Source organism: Ctenopharyngodon idella, chromosome 20, assembly GCF_019924925.1.
Source record: "Ctenopharyngodon idella isolate HZGC_01 chromosome 20, HZGC01, whole genome shotgun sequence".
Taxonomy (NCBI): Eukaryota; Metazoa; Chordata; class Actinopteri; order Cypriniformes; family Xenocyprididae; genus Ctenopharyngodon; species Ctenopharyngodon idella.
The window spans coordinates 23,134,836-23,156,766 of NC_067239.1; the positions used below are offsets into that span (position 1 = coordinate 23,134,836).

General features: G+C 36.4%; 2 protein-coding genes across 8 annotated transcripts in view; one reads left to right on the forward strand and one right to left on the reverse strand.

The window, feature by feature from the left end:
* cdc42bpab (CDC42 binding protein kinase alpha (DMPK-like) b) overlaps positions 1-2,423 on the forward strand; it is a 62,802-nt gene extending 60,379 nt beyond the window's left edge. For all 5 annotated transcript variants that reach the window (XM_051876407.1, XM_051876409.1, XM_051876408.1 and 2 more), the window contains one exon: positions 253-2,423. In XM_051876407.1, coding sequence (XP_051732367.1) covers positions 253-384 — 132 coding nt within the window. In that variant the 3' untranslated portion in view covers positions 385-2,423. The remainder of the gene's footprint in view (positions 1-252) is intronic.
* Positions 2,424-20,975, reverse strand: fzd3a (frizzled class receptor 3a). 3 transcript variants are annotated; one of them, XM_051876419.1, is made up of 7 exons: positions 20,650-20,975; positions 19,176-19,594; positions 11,518-11,714; positions 10,415-11,432; positions 7,115-7,263; positions 5,472-5,717; positions 2,424-4,610 (listed from the first exon to the last, which is right to left on the reverse strand). In XM_051876419.1, exons 2-7 carry the CDS (start codon positions 19,368-19,370, stop codon positions 4,358-4,360), a joined length of 2,058 nt encoding a protein of 685 aa, XP_051732379.1. In that variant the 5' UTR covers positions 19,371-19,594; positions 20,650-20,975; the 3' UTR covers positions 2,424-4,357. The 3 variants fall into 3 exon arrangements, with proteins under 3 accessions (XP_051732379.1, XP_051732377.1, XP_051732378.1); XM_051876417.1 differs by having other exon boundaries at positions 5,472-5,720; positions 20,650-20,974; XM_051876418.1 differs by having other exon boundaries at positions 5,472-5,720; positions 19,176-19,624; positions 20,650-20,974.
* Between the last annotated feature and the right edge of the window lie 956 nt (positions 20,976-21,931).

A 21,931-nucleotide genomic window follows, 5' to 3' on the forward strand; every position in this document is an offset into this window, starting at 1 on the left:
AAACAGCTATTTTGAATTACAGTAATATTTTGCAATATTACTGTATTTTTAATCAAATAAATGCAGCCTTACCGACCCCATACATTTTGAAGGGTAGTGTAGTAGTTAAAGGCTTCATATTTCCATTGTCTTCATCTTTTTCTTGCGTTTTTGACGTAAACCTTTAGACTTAGATAATTATAGTCTCTGGATCAATATATTCTGTAGGTAGTGTCTCTGTTTTTACAATATTTTTTTGTTTTTGTTTTTCAGGACTCTGATTCGCCCCGGCACTCCACTGCGTCCAACAGCTCCACCTTCAGCAGCCCGCCAAGCCCCGCCTCCCCGCACAAAACAAAGTCCCTCTCACTGGAGAGCACAGACCGCACAGGGTGGGACACATGATGGACTCAACGGTGAACCAATCACAACAAACTCTGAGCCTGCCTGTAACAGTGCTCCGCCCCCCTCCCATACAGTCGCACCCAGGCACTACAGGCCCCTCCCACCTAATTTGCATAAAGGATTACCACTGGGGAACATACAAAGGAAAAACCACATGTGCGCATGGATGTTAACGATCCCGCAAAGCTGATTGGAGGAAAAAGTGGAGGCTACGTTCTGGATTTAATTGTTACTGGTGTTTGTACATAGACCGGGGTAGGGGTGAACTTTTATTTATTTATCATTTAGCCATTTCAAGGTGGAAAATACCGTCACGTCCCTCACTCTGCTCTTCGGCTGTGGACCATACGGGAATGATGATTCCATTATAGAATCCCACTAATTTACCTGGAAAAAATGCAATGATGTATATTTTTTATTTGCTTTTAAAAGTGATGTGTGCAGTGATTCGTTTGTTACTTCAGCTAAATGGATGAGAGACCGCGGATATCATGCGACCTCATCTGTTGCTTCCTGTCCTATATTTGTAGGAATTTATAGAGGCTTTCTGACATGATGACATCTTGGAATCTGTTACCGTCATTATCGCCAGTCTCCATGTAATCCGAACCTTCCGTGAACCAACATGACCTGTGAAAACACATCACAGTAATGTACATAGGTTAAAAGTATAGTATAATATATAATAAGGAAATATTGAAGAGAGAAACTATGTGGAAAAAAATCTCACTGCTTTTATTTTTAAAAAAATATTTTAATATACTCGCGCCAAGACCATTTTTAAAAAACTTCAGTTGCGTCAGTTCTTTTAGACTTTTATTTTGTTTTATGAGAGAATACTGCCTTGTGTATTTTTATTTCTTTTAAGATTTTTGTGAGAAACAGGCCAAGCTGTTTTAATACAAGTGTGCTTTAACTAAAAAAACTGCGTAATGTCCACCAGCTTCAGTTCTGCTTTATTAGATGGCAATACATGCATTGACCGAAACTGTACAAATATCAGCAAGGTTGTATACAAATATCATATTTCTGCAATCTGGAACTATTAGATCCAAATTGTGAAACTTGTCCAACATGTAATTTAAGATTTGCTGACGGACAAAAGCTGTTCGTTTTGTTCCTGGATGGTTTCATGGTTACAGTATGGGAAATAGTCAACACACTTTGCTTCACCCACATAGTTTGGCACTTTCTACCCTGGAAAAACTAGTTTTCAGAAAATCTTTTCATGGATAACAGTAATTTTATCCCGTTAAGTGTTAAAACATTCACCACTGCTATTAAATGTAAGGTTAAACTTTACCATTAAACTGTATTACAAGAATCTGCTCCCACAAAACCAGTATGTATTTGTCATTATGTTGTTGTCAAATTGTTTTGTCGCAGTTCCAAGGACATTTATTCCATCCAACAAAAAAAAGAAAAAAGAAAAAAGAGAAATGTTTAAACCTTCTCAGAAATCACATGTCTTATAAGCAACACAGGCTTCACTTTGTTCCTTATTCTGTTTGCAGTTGATTTAATTTAGTGGCACAAGAAAGCGAGTCTCCCGTCTCACGTCTTGAGTTCTGCACCAGATTCACCTCTGTTCATTCCACAAATGGGGAAACTCACTAAATTGGATTCATTTGTTAAAAGTTTTACAATAAATTGGCTCTCAGTTTTGCAGTATCATTCCAGTAGTAAGTAACAGCAAAGGAAAACAGACATTTGGATGGAAAGCTGCATTTCAGTAACCTCTTACACATACATTTATATGAGCTCACTCTCATCTCTTTTTTTTTTTTTCCTTAGGATGTGCTTTTTAATAATTTGTACAGTTTTGCATGTCATAAATGTCCATTCCATATGTTTCATGGTTGTATTGTTTCTCACAATCTTCAAGCAATGAGGAATTGTTTTGCACAGATGTATTTAAGGTGGAAGGTTAATCAAAGACTGGATAAACTGGCCACTATGCATATATGGAGACGTTATTATATTAACCTGACGCTGATGTAATTCAATAAACGGAGGGAAATGACACACATCGATAAGAATGTGTTGAGAGTGGTTTTATTTTGTACATAAAGCACATAAAACATGTTTTAAAAAAAAAGAAGCTTTTCACAGTTTTCGGTAAATGACACGAAAATGACGACTAATTATTATTAGTGCTAAAACTCAACAGAAGAGCTGGGTTGTAAAGTATAGGCCAATTACCGATCGAAAATTTCCTACAGTATCTATTCTAAAATGACTGATGTTAAATGATATTTTACATTTTAGTTGTTTTTGAAATTCAGCTCTTCACACTTTAAGGGATATTTCACACAAAAATGAAAATTTTGTCATCGTTTCCTCAACCTCAGCTATGGGACATGGGAAATAATGAAGTTTGGCATTGGAAAAGATTATCGAATTCATACCTTTTAATTTTCTCCTAAATTCTACTTTTTCCTCCCACAAATATAAGACTTGCAATATAATGCACATGGATCGTTTGGAGTTTTACAACCCTTGGTCAATATTTACTATCACTGTATGTAAAAGAGAAGCTTAAAGGGATAGTTCACCCAAAAATGAAAATACTGACCCTCAAGTTGTTACAAACCTGTATGAATTTCGTTCTTCTGCTGAACACAAAAGAAGATATTTTGCAGAATGTCTGTAACCAAACAGTTGATGGACCCCATTGACTTCCATAGTATATATATTTTCTCCATACTATGGAAGTCAATGGGGTCCATCAACTGTTTGGTTACCCATATTCTTCAAAATATCTTCTTTTGTGTTCAGCGGAACAAAGAAATTTATAAATTTATGGAACAACTTGATGGTGAGTAAATGATGACAGAATTTTCATTTTTGGATGAACTATCCCTTTAACTTCTCCTTTTGTCTTCCACAGGGAAAAAAAAACTATCATACAAGTTTGGAATGTCACAAGGGTGAGTAAAATGACGACAGAATTTTCATTTTTGGGTGAACTGTCCTTTTAAATTCGACCCAAATGTGCAGGATGACAGTATCTATCACTAGTTCTGTTCTACAAAAAGGTCAAAAGTGCAACAAACAATGGAAAGAAACATTCAAAACCACATCTGTAGTGGTACAAATCAGAAAGCTTAAATCATGGGAGTATAAAACAAGTGCCTCAACACATCACAGAATGATGACGTATCAAAAGCCCTTACGTTTGACCCTGTTTATGTAGGAACCGTTTGACGAGAGGTTCCACACAGATTTTACTTAAGAAAAGCTAAAGGAACATATATACACTACCGTTCAGTTTGGGATCTGTAAGATTTTCGTAATGTTTTTGAAAAGAGTCTCTAATTCTAACCAAGGCTGCTTTTATTTGATCAAAAATACAGTAAAAAGTAATATTGTGAGATATTACATTTCAAAATAATTTTCTGTTTTAATATATTTTAAAATGTAATTTATTCTTAAGATGGCAAAGCCGAATTTTTCAATATCACTTCAGAAATCATGCTAATATGTTGATTTGTTCCTTAAGAAATTGGATTTTATTCTTTTCAGGATTCTTCAATGTATAGAAAGTTCAAATGAACAGCATTCATTTGAAATATAAGTCTTTTGTAACATTATAAATATCTTTACTGTCTCTTTTGATCAATTTAATGCATCTGTGCTGAATAAAAGTATTAATTTCTTTCTGAAAATCATACTGACCGCAAACTTTTTAACGATAGTGTATGTTATTTTTGCACAGTTTTGCACATTTTCAAGTGTTTGGCATCCTCCACATGATCTTATTTTAAAGTAAAGTAAAGTCCATTTCATTCATGTAGCTCAACTAGTAGCGCAAGGCTCTAACAACGGCAAGGTTGTGGGTTCAATTCCCAGAGAACGCACATAGTGCACTGTGTAGTTTGAATGCTCTCGTATATTTGTGAGATCCACTGTGAGGAGTTTTGTGCCAGAAGAGTCCATGTTCTTTTCACTCTATTTGTTGGCACATTAAAGTTCACGCCTTGGTCGCATCCTCCTCTACGACGCGGTGAATGCCGTTGCCAGGGCTGCTTTGGATGGCCTGTGCTGTGATGCTGAGGTCCCGCATGCTGCTGTGCCGCGATTGGCTCTCCAGACGCTGCAGGCTGCCGTGCCGCGAATGGCTGTCGAGGCGGTTGACGCCGCAGTGCTGGAGCGGATCATTAAGGCGCAGGGTGCTCCCGTGAGGGAGACGTTCCTCGACACCACGATAACTGCAAGCTGTGTATCTGATGGGAAACAGAATGAGATTCAGTGATGTTCAGATCTTTGATCTGGAAGGCAGCTGTAGGTTTCGACCAGCTGTGCACAATGGGGGTACTATTATCCTGGGACATTTGCTGAATTTGGTTTCGTAGAAGTAGAAAATCTGTGAAAATTCACTCCATCTATTTGTATAGATCTTATTTTGAATGATTCATCCACAGTTTTTTAATGTTTTTGAAAGAAGACCAAGGCTGCATTTATTTGATCCAAAAAAAAAAAAAAAAGTAACAAAATATTACTAATGAAAATAACTGAAAATAACTGTTTTTTTCTTTAATATATTTTAAAATGTAATGGCAAACTGAATTTTCAGCATCATTACTCCAGTCTTCAGTGTCACATGATCCTTCAGAAATCATTCTAATATGCTAATTTGCTGCTCAAGAAACATTTATTATCAATGTTGAAAACTGTTTCCAAAAAAAATATTAAGCAGCATAAACACATTGATAATAATAAGAACCGTTATTAATAACTTAGCACCAATAATTGAAAAGCAAATCAGCATATTAAAATGATTTCTAAAGGATCATGTGACACTGAAGACTGGAGTAATGATGCTGAAAATACAGCTCTGCATCACAGGAATAAATTATATTTTAAAATATATTAAAATAGAAGATAGTTATTTTAAACTGTAATAATATTTCACAATATTACTGTTTTTACTGTATTTTTGATCAAATAAATGCAGCCTTGAAGAGCACAAGAGACTTCTTTAAAAAAAAAAAAAAAAAAAAAGATTCACAGATCCACAAACATCAGAGCAAAATATGTCCTTTACATTTCTACTCATGAGGTAAATTTGAATTTGGATGCCTCACCTTCCATCTCGGGAGCGGTGCAGGCTGCCGTGGAAGCTGCTTGATTTGCTGCGCACGCTGCTGGCGCGGCTGGTGCTGGCGCTGGGGGGCTCGTCCAACATGGCGAGGTGCGTGGAGGAGGCGTGAGTGGAGGTGCCCTGTGTTGAGGTGCCTCTAGACTTCCTCACCACTGGGGTGTTGGGGTCCCTGAGGAGGAGCTGGGTGAAGTCGGGCTCCTGCAGCACCTGCCTGCTCTCGTGCACTGCACTGCTAAGGTGGGAAAAGGATGGCAAAGAGGGGAGGGAGTCACAGAGGAGTGAAGGAAGAGAGAGGGGGAAGTTGGAGGGCATAAAGGAATGGAAATAAATGAGGGAGGAGGGAGTGGGACAAGGGGAGGGAGAGGAGGTTAATGCCCTGATATAAGGGACAGGGGTGTGTAGAGAGGAAGCCTTAACACTAACCCCTATGAGACAGTACACACTTACTGAACTATTTCCTGTAGCTACTTCCTGTCCTTCATTAAATATCGGTATTGCATACACAACTGACTGAATTACTTCCTGTGGCTATTATCTGTCTTTCATTAGCTTTACATTTAAGCATATGACAGATGCACGATATATCTGTACCATTTCTGTTATTGGATGTTTGATATTTAGATTACCTTTTGCAAATCTCAAAAGAGATATTTTTCATACTGTACAATATAATGTTGTGATTCCTACATTTATTTGTAGCATTTAAAACAAATTGTAATTTTTTTTAGAGCTTTATTTTTAATTTATTTGGACAAAATAGTAGAAAATTTGCCATAACTACTAAATAATATAATATAATATAATATAATATAATATAATATAATATAATATAATATACACTGCCATTCAAGTCTTATACCAAGGCTGCATTTATTTGATCAACAATACAGTAAAAACATTAATATTGTGAAATATTATTACAATTTAAAATAGGTTTTCTATTTTAATATATATTAAAATGTCATTTATTCATGTGATCAAAGCTGAATTTTCAGCATCATTACTCCAGTCTTCAATGTCACATGATCCTTCAGAAATCATTCTAATATGCTGATTTGCTGCTCAAGAAAGATTTCTTATTATTCTCAATCTTGAAAACAGTTGTGGAAACCATGATATTTTTTCAGGATCCTTTGATGAATAGAAAGTTCAGCATTTATTTGAATTTTCACTGTCACTTTTGATCAATTTAATGCATCCTTTGGAATAAAAGTATTAATTTCTTCCAAAAAAAATTCTTTCTGACCAAACATTTGAACGGTAGTGTATTTTGGACTAAATAAATAAATAAATAAATACATTTAACTCTACATTTAGCTCTACTTAAAACAATTTTTTAGACCACTACCAGTTTGTGTTCCTTGGAAATTAAACCCACACAAAATATGTGCATTATACTGAAGGCCTAAGCTTGGGGTGTCCAATCCTGCTCCTGGAGGGTCACTGTCCTGGAGAATTTAGCTCCAACCTCAATTAAACATACCTGAACCAGCTAATCAAGGTTTTTAATAATACAGGAAACTATCAGGCAGGTGTGTTGAGGCAAGTTGGAGCTAAACTCTGCAGGACAGTGGTTTGGACACCCCTGGCCTAAGCAATAATGTTAGAAATTTACATGAGACTCACTCTTTTTTGCGTTGCCCATTGAAGAAACTGGCCCACTCGAAGCAGGTCTTTTTACTGCCGACCCAAAACACTGACGGGATGCCCACCACCAGCATCATCAGGTACTTAATGAGGAACAAGGCGATATCTGGCCTGCTTGTTTGTTCCACCTGTGAAGTCAGCAGCAGTAGATTCATTTTCACACATTTCCTTAGTATGAAACATAAGAACAGGTGAAACTTGAATTGCAATCAGAACATGTAGGAACACTCTTCCCTTGCGGATCTCGTTTGCTCATAACCTCATGCAGTGTGTGCGTGAGTGTATTTCTGGATGTCAGTTTAGCCCTGGGTTGTGCGATTGTGTGGATGGGAAGTGCTTTATCTCAGCTCACTGCACAACTGCCAAAGGCATAAACATAGCTGCAGCCAACACAAATGTCTGTCCTCATCTTTATCTAATACACACTCTCTCTCTCTTTGTGCTTTGGATGGAGCATTTCTTCTGCTCTGATGCTGTTAGCCTGACTTTACATCCATATACATTACTGTTACATATTTAATTCATATTTAATTTGATAACATAGGAAAGCACCTATATATAAGCCAAACCCAAAAATGAATTTCACTGCATAACAAATGTCGAATCAAGAGGCACCTGCAAAAATGATTCTAAATCTAGACATTTCACTATTTTGACTAAATGTAACAATACTTTTGTCTTTGTTTTGAACAACATTTTTATAGATTAATCAAAGAAAACTTAAATGTTTTTTGCTTATATATAGCGGCTTGTGCCTTCTTTCTTTAAAATATGCCGCCTGGTTTGGTATTTTGTTATATAATGCAATATAATAGGGAGATTTATAAATTTTAAGTGTGTCCAAATACTTTGTGTGGCCACTGTATGATGACATCACATACTGCAGTGCAACTAGAGATCTGCTATTTATAGCACTACACTTCGTAGCCCTTCATGAAGTACTGTTACAGAGATAACATGACACATGACTGTCCTTTTCTCTTCGCCACAACAGAATAGAAGTAGCAGCATTAAACAAGGCCTCATTAAAACCAATCCAACAATCCCATGTTGCCTCAGGCATGTAAACACACACAAACATCATTACTGAGATTTTCACTGAGGTTAAGCTGAAACTTCTATGACAGTCTTTTGGTTTTTAGTTATGCTTCAGTTAGTTTGCATCATATTAGATATGAGATATATTCAGTGCAGCTGTGGCTGTACGATCAACTGAGATATGCAGCTGTAAATGTCTGATGAACCCAGTGTCAAAAACTATTTTTTATCCCCTGGAAATGAATTTCATAGGCATTTTTCAACATTATGAGAGCATTTTTTCTAGACATATAAGAACAGACTGTGTCATCCTTTTATGTCAAATACTTCTTTAAAAGTGCAATGTGTACATTTTTAGTAGGATCTATTGACAGAAATGCAATATAATATACACAACTATGTTTTCAGTGGTGTATAAAGACCTTACATAATGAACCATTATGTTTTTATTAACTTACACCGTGTCCTAACCAGATGCGTATCTTTTCCATGTTAATCAGAGTTTTTCCTAACTAGCCGCGACGGCAACACGTGATTGATTCTATTTTAGAAACGGTTTCTATTTTTCTGCGACGTCGCGGCTGGAACAACACCACAAAGTATGGCAATGATAATCTCAGGTACTGTTTATGTACTTTATTTAATGTTAAAAGCGTCTAATGTGAGTTTGAATATCATTTTGTGTGTCTTTTATAGCCGTACTGAAAGCAACAATGGACAATTCACCTCAGATCTTCAAAACAAATAAATAAAAGGAAACAAGAACGTTCGAACTGTCAACTCATTGTGAACAGACAAGTGTATTCTATGACAAAAATAGTTTCAGTATGTTTTTTTAATAATGTTAAAATGGTGTATATTAATGAATTTGATTATGTACTTATCCATTTCGTAGCGAGTACCAAGAGAGCCCGCCCAAGTGCTCTTCTGATTGGCTGTGATTTTTGATCAAATTATTATGTCTCATAGTCGCGTCTGGTGAGGACAGACAAACAGTTTGTCGCTGGAATCTTATCGCGTCGCGTTTGGTTAGGACACGGTGTTAGAATGAGCCATTTCTATCTACGTACACCGAGGGTCCCCTTACATGTTAAGTCGCCATTTTGTGCCAGCATGTTTCTACAGTAGCCCTAAATGGACAAACTGCTCTATAGAGCACGTTTGCTTGACTGGCTACTCTCTGCTGTCTGAGACGACAACATTTTTGTCCTGTGTTGGCCACCGTAGCTTCTCTATATTGCAATTCGCAACCTCACCTCTAGATGCCGCTAAAATTTACATACTGCACCTTTAAATTTAAATTTACATCCAAATAAATCTCCATCTGAATAATCTGAGTAAGTATAAGCTTAAGATAATTGTTACAATATATACAATAATTATTTTTACCCCAAACTTCCATTAATTTCTGGCCTTAGATGAAGCTCACATCAACAGTAAAATAAATATTTTTGTCAATAACAATACTTTTAAAGTGAACACTTAGTCACAATAATCAATATTTTACACACTAAAACATTTCCTAATATAGAGTGAGGACAGAGTTGGCAGGACAGGACACTGTAGAGGCCTTCAATTATTCACAACTGTAGAACAAATTCACTTGAGGTCAATGGAAGCAGAAGGTGGGGGTTCTGAAATGATGTTTAATATGTTTGTGTTTTTTCCTAGTAATTCTGAACAAAGTTTACATAAAAATAATTATATACAAAATAAATGCATATTCAACCTTTTAAGACTTTTAACTTACACTATGAATATACACTACAGTTAAAAAATCTGGGGTCAGTACAAATATTTTTTTAAAGAAATTAATAATTTCTTCAGCAAGGATGCATTCAAGTGACAGTAAAGGCCTTTACTTTGTTACAAAAAATTAATATTTCAAATAAATCCTGTTCTTTTGAACATTCTATTCAAAGAATCCTGAAAAAAGCATTAGTTTTTACAAAAAATATCAATCAGCACAATTGTTTTCAAGATTGATAATAAGAAATGTTTGAGTACCAAATCAGCATATTAGAATGATTTCTGAAGGATCATGTGACACTGACTGAAGACTGAATGATATTGAAAATTCAGTATTTAATTTTAAAATATATTAAAATAGAAAAAAGTTCTTTTAAATTGTAATAATGTTTCACAATATTACTGTTTTTACTGTATTTTTGATCAAATAAATGCAGCCTTGATGAGCATCAAATACGGTAATGCAAGTATTTCATAACAAGTGACTCTTACCTTAAAGGGGCAGGGGATGTGGTACTCTCTGCAGCGCTCCTGTACCCAGGTGGTCTCCCACACTGATCTGTGGCTCTGCTCATACAAATAGCATCCAATGACTGTCAGCAGTGGCACCAGATACAGGACGGAAAACACGCCGATTCGGATCATGAACTTCACCAGTTTGTCTTGGTTCTCCTTCTCTAAGGGAATTTCCATTCGGACCCTATTTAGCGCCGCGATACCGGCTAACAGCAGCACCACACCTACGACCACATCCAGTGCGAGAGGCACCAAGAGGAACCAGCGCAAGGCCATGAGGTCGTAGAGCCCCACAAAACACACGCCGCTCATGCTGTCACCCTCGATTTTGTTCATGGCCATGAGGGTGATGGTGAGGGCCCCCGGGACGCCCCAGGCCACCGCATGGAACAGCAAGGCCTTCTTCTCAATAGCCTCACTTCCCCATTTGGGAACAGCCGCCAGGAACCAGGTGATGGTGAGAATGACCCACCAAACACTTCCTGCCATGGTGAAGAAGTAGAGTGTCATAAAGAGCAGCGTACAGGCCTTGTTGTGGGAGCCCTGGGTGACGGTGGCGGCGCGGAAACGACCCGGGCTCGCTGCGTTGCACGACACGCGCTCCTCCAGCAGGAAGCCCAGAAAGAAGACCAGGGACACCATCATGTAGCAGACCGCGTAGAAGATGATGGGCCGTTCAGGGTAGCGGAAGCGCCCGACGTCAATGAGAAAGGTCAGGAAGGTGAAGAGCGTCGCCGACAGGCAGACAATGGAAATGACGCCGATAAAATAGCGTGCGAAGATGAGCTCATCTTTGCGGAAGTACATGTTTGGGCAGGGAGGTGAGCAGTCGCGGACACCCATGAATGAGTAGCCCAAGTCAGGCTCGATCTTCAGCTCTCGTGGGCACCAGAAGCCATAGTCCCGCTGAACCGATGAGGGAGATTCCTCCGTGCCGTCACTGCTTGGGAGCAGGTCTATCGCTCGGGGGTAAGACTCATCACATTCTGGAAACCTAAGAGACAAGAGTGTCATTTCAGGATATGATATCATATCATAAAAATGTCTTGCTGCAGAACTTCATAAAAGTGATCCCGTACCTGCTACACTCCATCTCATCTGGCCAGCTGACCCCAAACATGTCCATGAGCTTGTAGCAATCGCTCTTGGCACGCTGGCACAGGTGCCGACATGGCAGGGTCACACGGCCGTACTCTGTGCACACGGGTGTGTAAAGGGCACACAGGAAAGGGCGTATTTCAGTAGAGCACTCCAAGTTCACCATAGGATGAAAGGGCTGTATGGACAGACAAGAAAAATATAGAATGTTAACAACAATAATAATAAATCATTTTTCATTTAATTTTAAATATTTATTAATAAATAAATATATAAGCAAAACTACTAATTATAGATATGAACTAAATTAAATTACAGATTCAACATGAGTCATCAGTATTTTTCCATTTTCCCTGATTAGAAAGACTGTAAATTTTAAAATGTGCTAACAGTGAATGCTTTCATTTTTTTTAGGAGTACACCAACACATAGATGCTATTGCTCTAATTTTGGGTTTCATGCTTTCATGATAAATACTATTGCTTTTTATCCTTTTATATTTTGTGTTAAATAGGGTGGCCAGATGTCCCAATACAATTCCAAATGAAAGCCAAGCCTGGAGGTTGCAGTAATGTTTGTCTTGATAATTAGTCTTAACTGTAGTCTTAATGCTAAAAACAATACATGCTGGTATTTTATTGGCCTCCATCTGGCATATTAATTAAACCATCTAATAACTGCATAAAACAAACCTAATTACTATAACTCTGAAAACCATTTTCAGTCATCTTGAAATCATTTGGAGAATCTTAACCGCTCAACAGAGGCACAATATCCACCAGGCCACATCTATGACCCACACCGATTTTTTTTTTTTTTTTTTTTTTTTTTTAATCACAGTCACTTGGTCACCCTCATGTTAAATGAGAATAAAATTTGATCTGTAGTTCTAGCACAGTAATGTACCTCCCTTATCTCTCTGAGGAGGCCTTTGTTTGGGGCGGGGAGACATGCTGTTTATTGCTGAGGCCCACTTGCACCATGAGGCATTCTGGGAGTAGTACCAGCTTTGGGGCCGGACATAAATATGCAAATCCCAGGGGGGAGAAGGAGAAAGACTCCACCCAAGACCAGACAGATAGACAAAAACGCCTCCACCCCTGCAGAGTAAGGGCTTTTGTGATGGTAGGGTGGGGGTTCTGACACCCCTTGTGTTAGAAAAAAAAGGACCGAAACTTACAATCATTCACAGCCAACATGAACAGGCTTTACATTTACAGTGATATACATTTGATTTTTTAAGCTTTTTCTGCAATTACTAATGGTAAGAAAAAATAAATAATTTCTATACAAAAAGATGCATATAAAATGTAAAAACAAACAAAACAATAGCAATTAATTACTATGAAAAAATAATAATAACTCTTAGGGGTTGGCTATTAAAAATGCTATAATCATATAACTCCTAGTGTTTGGTTTTTAAAAATGCTAATAATTTACCCAATTACTATAAAAATAATAATATTGCTTCTAGGGGTTGGCTATTGAAATGCTTTAATAAATTACATAATTATAATATAAAAAAATACAACTCCTAGTGTTTGGTTGTAAAATAAATAAATAAATAAAAATGATTTATTTAATTATTTACATAATTATTATTTAAATATTTCTGGTTAAAAATGCTATAAAATGCAAATTACATGGCATAATGACTTACATTATGTTTCTAAACCACCAATTTTTCACTTAATATGGAGAAAATCACCCAAGCTTTCAGGCTAAATCCACTGAGATGATCAAATGCACTAACAACAGTGTTACCACTATTCACTATTGCAAACAAATCCATCCAGCCTTCAAGTTATTGCAACAGTCCAACACATTTATGATATACTGGATGTATAATACATATCCATAATGAGAGCATTCAGCCACTGCCAGCACACTAGGCTACCACCCAAAATGTCTGTAAAAAGGGATTAGGATGGATATTATGCTTGCCCATTTTAACACAAAGCATCTAAATCCAGCAATCATTTCCATGCACCTAATCCATATTTAACGCAGCATATACCATTGAGATGTGCCACCAACATGACACGAGAATCAGACCTGTGAAAAAAAAAAAATGCATGTTTTCATCATGTAGCTTCCAAAAATGTGCTGGTCAAATGAACTTGTGTATAAAGATCATTTAAATATTTTGTGGGCAATAAGTAAAGCTATATAAAATTACATCAAACCTTAATGTGATTGACTTTTATTGTTCCATTACTGAGAAAATGTGAACTTCACGCTTGTTGATGTACCATTACTGGCATCTGCGGCTGTAAGTCGCTACAAAAGGTTTTATGACATGTCTTACACCATTCTGAGCTCAATTGAGTGGACATACTCTAGCTTTTAGGCAAGATAAAAATAAAGCAAGTGCCATTATTTGCTGATCTGGTGAAAAACATTATCTCATCATTGCTGTCACTCCACATTACATGCAATGGTATGATCTGATGAACTCAAATGTGTGCCCACTGCTGTCCTAAGGGCAAACATACAATTTCTATTCATCAATGTCCATTCCAGTGCCTTTGTGTTTCTTAAGGGCCTTGCGGAAAGTTATTTAGGGATATTCAAAACATGCAGAGATGGCAAACACGCAGAAGGCAAAAGAAGCACAATGATTGTTGCTTCTTGTTTGGGCAGAGAGCATGTGACTTAAAGCATTATATATGATGGTTCATTCAGCTGACATGCTATATAAGCTCTATGGGAGATGAAATCAGAAATTTGAAACCATCATCCCCAGAAGCAAATACAGAGAGTTTACTTGGTTTAGGTGTTTTGTAAAATGGCTGGATCTGTGGGTCTTACATATATGGGGCATCAATATTGTCGGAAACACTGAGTTCACTTTCAGTGCAGCTGCTGCATGTTTGTAGCTGCTGTGTGTTTTTACTGTTTGCCACTAATGAAGAACTCATTTATACCCTCGATTCAAATGTATTTAATGTATACCCTCCTCAATTCAATTCAAATAGCTTTCTCTACTTCTGAAAGGAACTTTTTAAGACCTAAATTATTTTAGCACCCCAAGACACACTTTTGTAACAACTAGGTATGCAGCAACTTTTATTATTTTTATGTTATTGTGATGAATGGGCAATATTAAAATCTAAATTTTATACTATTTTATAGAGCTGTATGATAAATCGTTAAAAGATTGCGATCTCGATTCAAACATTCCTAAATGACAACAATTCGCCTGTGTCTTTTAAAACTTTTAGAAAATTCAAATCTGCGCTGACCAAGAGAAAGCCGTTGTCATGAACCGACTTCACAAACATTCTTTTCAACCACACAGTATCATTATTTCTGTGTTACAAATATTCATATTATCACAGAAGTACTGGGATAAAAGTTTGGATATAAACAATGATATCTACGGAAGCTAATCAAAATAGAGCATCACATTTTGAAAGTAACTTGATGCTTCAAATAACAATTGTATCGATTACATCCTTACACCAGTAGGTGGCGACAAGTGACTTAAAAAATTTATTTGTCACTGAGTCATTCATTCAAGAAATTCGTTCAAACGCGCTGATTCATCCAGTAATGAAACAAGTGAAGTGTTTACGAGGGAGTCATTGAATCATTCATTCAAATTGTTTGTTTTTTACATAATTCAGATTAATTAAACATTTTAAACAGACTGCAGCAATTAACATTTTGTCAGAACCTGTAGTAAATTACATGTTATTTTGTTTAGTTGTCTGTATAGAATTGTGATCTGTTAAATCGTGATTCTGAATTTATCCAGAATCGTGCAGCTCTATTTTTATATTTTAAAAATGAATAAAATAAATAAAAGGAAACATACTAACAACAAAATCAATCATTTTAAATCCTAAACATGAATTAAGGTACTGCAATAATATTATAAAAACAAAACATTTAAAAAAATAAGTAAAACATTAAGTGGTGATGGCAAAAAAAGGTAGAAATGTACATTTAAATCATCAATGATGCACAATAAATACAACAAAAAAAATAAATAAATAAAAATACTGGCTGATATATTGTATATTTCACTGTTTTATTCTTATCTATCTGAGGGGCAAAAAGAAAATGGAAAAACAAGAAGACAAACAGAAGAAATCTAGAAGTTACCTAACCTGACCTTTTAAATGTGTCCATTCACAAGTAAATACATTTGTTCCTCCCTCTACCCATAAATCCAGAGTACATATGCCTTTCTCTGTGAACCCCCACTTGCTCATTGATAAGGAAGTTTAGGTTGCATCCTCATAGTGAGATTAAGATATATTCTTAATATCACATTACCAATAATTATTATTCTAATTTTATATAAATTCTCATATTCCCTTCTGAATAGTTTTCCCTTTTCTACCGGTCACTATTTAAGTCAGTGTTCACTTAACAGAATTCAACAGCACTACCATGGCAACCAGCGATGCATAAACGGCCGGTTTGAGGGAGGGGTGTAATGGGGAGAGGTCAGAGTGCGAGTGACGACCACCTCCTGAGAGAGAAAGCCTGCTCTTTTGTTGCAATACAATTGGGATCCGTTTCCCCGGCAACCGCAGTACCTTGCGTGGGGGGAGGGATGAAAAGAAGAGAGGAGGGAGTGGAGAGAAACAGACAGAGAAAAAGAGGAAGGGACAAAGACCAAGATATGGATGGGAAATAATGGTCAACCCTGCCATTCCAATAAAGATTGTCCTAATGCTTCTGCATTAATAAATATGCAGGCTAACATTTATTTTCCTCATTTATAGCATAAACAATCCTGTTGAACCCTTTAACATATGCAAAATAATATAATTTTACATATTAAAAGCATGTTTTTTCAAGAACCCTGACAATTCTGTCACTAGTAGATTTCTGAAGAAAATGTGAGTGATGTTTGTGTGTGGCCCCTTTTCAATAGAAGTCTATGGATGTCAGATAACTTTAAAGCACCTCTTAAAATATCTAAAAAAAATAATGAATTCCCAAGCAATGTATAGCTGATATAATTTGGGTCTGAGTTGCCAGATTGCATTACAACTGCAGGATGCCCTTAATGATCATGCCATGGTAAAAATAACACAAGGACAAGGTCATGTATCTTTGCATGTCTGACAAATGGGGGAGGAAGTTTAAATTAACTAGATGTCAAACTACATCAATCAGTGCACCTGAAATGCTGAATATTATTAGTTTTATCCAGCATTCTCTTTGCATTCTCTTTCAGTTCAAATCCTCCCTGAACCTTCCTATTACTGGACACAACCACAACAATCCCAGAAACCATCCCTGTAGGCAACTGTCCCACTTCACAAATGAGGTTACCCAGAGTTCAGAGCAAGATGTTGCCACTGTCCTACAATGGTTTTGAATCTGAAAGCAAGAACGATTAATCTGCTCCTCATGAAGCCAGAAAGAAATAATTGGTTGGCAGCTGATGAAATGAAAGATTTAGCCTGGTTTCCTTCTCCTCAAGATTAGTTAATTAGCCATTATCACCTTCTAGTCATTGATGTCAGTTGCTTGTAAAAATAGTAAAAGCTTTTCATCAACCAAATCCTGGTTATTCAGCAAACTTAAAGGAATAGTTCAACCAAAAATGAAAATTCTGTCATCATTTACTCACCCTCAAGTTGTTCCAAACCTGTATGAATTTCTTTGTTCTGTTGAACACAAAAGAAGATATTTTGAAAAATGTTGGTAATCAAACGGTTGATGGACCCCATTGACTTCCATAGTATTTTTTCCATACTATGGAAGTCAATGGGGTTCATCAACTGTTTGGTTACCAACATTCTTCAAAATATCTTCTTTTGTGTTCAACAGAAGAAAGAAATTCATACAGGTTTGGAACAACTTGAGGGTGAGTTAATGTTTTCTTTTTTCATTATAGTGTATAAAGTTATAAATATGGATGTTTTTTCCTTACAAAAACGCATCGCTTCGCTTTGCTTCAGAAGGCCTTTATTAACTCCCTAGAGATGTATGGATTACTTTTATGATGGATTGATGTGCTTTTTTGGGCTTCAAAATATTGGTTACTATTCACTGCCATAATAAAGCTTGGAAGATCCATAATATTTATTAATATAACTCCGATTGTGTTTGGCTGGAAAAAGAAAGTCATATACACCTAGGATGGCTTGAGGGTGAGTATATTATGCAATAATTTTTGGGTGAACTATCCCTTTAAGTTATTTTATGTCAATTTAAAGAACAAAATCCTTTCATTCTTGCAATTCAAATTAATAAAATATTTTCTTAAATATTCTTATCTTAAAATTTTCAAATATATAAAATATAAATTATAAAAATAAATATTAAACAATTTTGGCTTTTTGTACATAATGCTTGGAAAATGTATTATACACAGTGTTGCATGTGAATTGTGATTATCATTCAAATGCATCTGAATATAATCCTTTGTGCAATAGTGGGTTTAAAAAGTATCATCACTTTCTGTGTGTGTTTGCACTGGTTACAGAGCAAAAGGTTATGTAACTCCACATTTCCACGCAAATGTACGATGATGAGCAGATGGGTTGCCTCGGCTCAACTCCATCCATTCATTTTTCCCTATCTTTCTTCTTTTTAATTTTCTGTCCCATCCCTCTGTTATACTGAGGCAGGACCGGGGTGAATAAGTTAAAACCTTGTGACTGACGACAGCAGGTTTTAGATAACATTTACAGCGCTGTGTGTGTTCAACAGATACACTGGCCACTGTAACAAGCTAATGCAGCTGTTCTCAGTTGGGCTCAGCTGAATACTGCGGCCCGGTAAAGAGGATTAACCATCGCCTTGAATCAATCCAGGCGTTACGGCTGCAGATACAAAGATTATAGAGCAATCAAAATAAACAACGCGTCCAAGCACCATTAACTGCTCATAACATCAACCACTGTGGCTTATACTAGCAAGCCGTTGTAAAGCAACCTTGTTATATAAATACTTAAAAGATGCTTACTTCGTCACAGCCACATGCGAAAGAGGACTAGAAAAAATTGTTTAAAACAGCACGATACTTAAGAAATAACAACATGGCAAACTGCCCCGTATGACAGATTAAAGATTAATTTCCCTTTAAACGTTTCTGTAATGTGATCTGAATTATCTGCAGGGCACAAGAAAGAACTGGGTCAAATCGAAAATGACAAATCTTTGATGCTCTTCGTACATACGTTTCGAAGCAATGCACTTAAACATTCATTGTTTCTCGCAGGAAAAATACAAACAAACTGCATATTAAAGTGATTCATGGCAAAGGGTTGCCCTGCATATTTTCATAACTCAAAAAGTTTCAAATAATTTCTTTGCTCTTACTATTTTCCTCGCTATTCAGGAAAGAATTATATATGAATGCATACATGTATATATGCACAACCCACATCTATATGACTGCTGTTGAGGTCACGTAGTTATTAGAGCATGATGATTAGAACTAGTCCTACACTCTCAGAAAAAAAAGGTACAAAAGATGTCACTGGGGCGGTATTCTTTCAAAATTACTGTTATGTACCATTTAGGTACTAATATGTACAATTTAAGGGTAAATAAGGTACAAAACTGCCCCTGTTACAGCTTTTGTACCCTTTTTCTGAGAGTGAAGATTAATGTACTGCAATTTGATCACATCATTTAAACAGTCAGCCTGTGTCATGTGGTTTACCTCCATGGCGAGAGCAGCGGTCTGCTGGTCATAGTGATTTAGAAGGTTGGGCATGAAGGTGGTATTGTAGGAGAGACCCTGGCACATCCTTAATGTGATAGGCTCACAGGTAAACATGCTATGGCTCCCAGTAGCTTCCAAATTGATGGCCATACATACAGTCAGCATGGAGTATAGAACCCAAAGGAGATCCATGGCATGTCCGTATGTGCTGTGACTTGCAAAGGGTGGTTATATCAAGAAAATCTGAGCTTCGCCATTCCTTCATTAATTATCTGTTGGTTGACACGAGACTGAAATTGCACGGATATGCTTCTCCATTTTTGCTGTGACAGATCCAGAATTTTTCAATTCATGTCCATTATCCGGTGTGGGGTATGACTGGGGTTGCCACGCATTTATGAGATGTAAATTTTCATCTGTGTGAGGAAGAGCACCAAATGTCAAATCTGAAATGAACAGGCTAACATTAATTATTCATGAATGGGGTGACACTTTATTCAAACATGAAAAATCTTCTGGAGATCTCTCAAGGCGTGGGAAATGATTTCAAAGTAAACAATGCATGATCAAAAGCACTGCCATATTATAGTGGCAGCAAATAAAAGATGCTTTATAAGTGTATTACCTAAGAGAAACTTCAATGTGTTCAGTCAGTGTAAATGAAAATAGAACATTATAACATCAGGAACAATAGAATGGAACACAGAACTCAGTATTAACCTGTTCAGAACTGAATTAAATTCCATGATTTATTTCAACTCTAAATGCAGCCATAAATAACAATCAATCAAAACAATCAGTTTATGATAAAACTTAAATATTGATTGTTTATTAACTGTAATTCAATAACTATAAAACAGTTAAACTATTGTTGATGTAGTTTTAAGATTGTTGAACATGAAGATTGTCAACAATAGAGCACAAAAATTGATGTTCGTAGGAACATCGGTTTACACACACAAAAATTATGGTGCTGAATTATTTTAATTATGTTCTTGATGCTGGTTTGTGCCTGACATCTCTCAAATAATTATTTAATTCCTTTTTAATTCAACGCATTTAACTCATTGCAAAAACACCTTACACCTAAAAAAAAAAAAAAAAAAATCCCTTTTCTATATAGGCTACAGGCAACATGCAGAAGCAGGATTTTACTATCACAAATGACCTATGCTAAAATGATTATATATGAATTTTATTTCATTCCTTTTTTATTTGTTTTTAACATTCAACATTAATGCTGTCGCTTTTTCATCAAAAATCAAAATAAAGGCGAACAACAGATAGCCCTTTCCTTTATTAACAGATGAGACCCTATCTATCGGGAGGCGTGTAGCAGCTTCGCTGTAATGAAACTCCCTTCAAAATAGGTGCCTGGTGTAACCTGAGGTGTATTATTCTTATTTTTTTTACTAAAACATGTTCCTGTGCCTAATTAATTTTGATTATGATAAAAAAAAGTCCTTCTTACCTCTCGAGTTGAAACCATTCACGTGTGGGACCCCACTCCGCTTCTCTAACAATACGAGCCCTGAGTGTCTTTCTGCAGGTTTTTGAGGATTTGTACGGGCGCGCGCATTTGACGATGACGCGCGACGAATATTGTTCTCACTCAATATAAAAGCATATTAGAACTTACGTCACTTGATTTGAGCATGAAAAAACACATTCAGTTGGCAAAAAGAGAATGATTTTGGTTTATCCACGGATATCTTCGTTGCAATGGCCTGGGGCTGTTGGGAGCGGTGAGCGTCTCCGCACTATAATGAAATGAAGTTGGCGCTGCTGATTTGTGGTTGCCCGGAATGATGGGCGTGTGTTTTAGCGATGGGAAGTCCGATTCATTTTCGCGATTCGGTTCTTTCGGGCAGTTCATTTCGAAGAATCGGTTCTAAACGAGTCATTAATTCTTTTACGTCATTATGCAATTACGTCATCGCGTGGTCGCGGCATTTTGTTTTATATGGTTTTATACCTACGTTTTTCGATTAATAAGGATGTTTATTGTATCATTTCAAAAAGTTTGTTGCAGTCACGATTCTGCTAATAAAACAAATTCATTTAATTTGCATGTACATTAAACAATATTGAAATTAGTTCAGTGTTTGCATGTTTCAATAAGTGCTGTTTATTAAAATCAACTCATAAACACATATCGTGTTGATAAAGCTTTTTAAAATAAAGATATTTTAAAGAGTATGATGGACCCCATTGACTAACATAGATGGGAAAAAAAACACTATTTAAGTCAAAGGAGCCCATCAACTGCTTGGTTACAGACATTCTTCAAAATATCATCTTTTGTGTTCAGCAGAAGAAAGAAATTCATACAGGTTTGGAACAACTTGAGGGTGAGTAAATGTTACCAGAATTTTCATTTTTGTGTGAACTATCCCTTTAAGTCAGGTCCCAGACTAAAATTATGTTTGAGCTGTTAACTGAAAGCAACTTTCATTGATATCTTAAATATGTCCGTGCCATTGTTTTGTCTCAAGATTCACACCGGTAAAGTTTTTTTCTAAGGCATGTTTATAAAAGCTACTTAAACTAACGGTTTCACAGACAAGGCTTAAGCTAGTCCTAGACTAAAATGCATATTTGAGCTGTTTTAACTGAAAGTAACTTGCCCTGACATTTCTTAAAATATGTCACTGCCATTGTTTTGTCTCAAGATGCACACCAGTAATGTTTTTTTTTTCTAGGGCACGTTCATAAAAGCTACTTAAGTGCCCTAATTGAACTAAAGCCTAATT

Bases quoted from the DNA above. Each gene is read 5' to 3' on its own strand.
- fzd3a (XM_051876417.1), bottom strand. From the start codon at position 19,370: ATGGATCTCCTTTGGGTTCTATACTCCATGCTGACTGTATGTATGGCC. The intron at 11,433-11,517 runs GTACGGGATCAC...CTTGTCTCTTAG, and splicing joins GATGAGATGGAGTGTAGCAG to GTTTCCAGAATGTGATGAGT. The intron at 5,721-7,114 runs GTGAGTCTCATG...TTCCCACCTTAG, and splicing joins AATGGGCAACGCAAAAAAGA to CAGTGCAGTGCACGAGAGCA.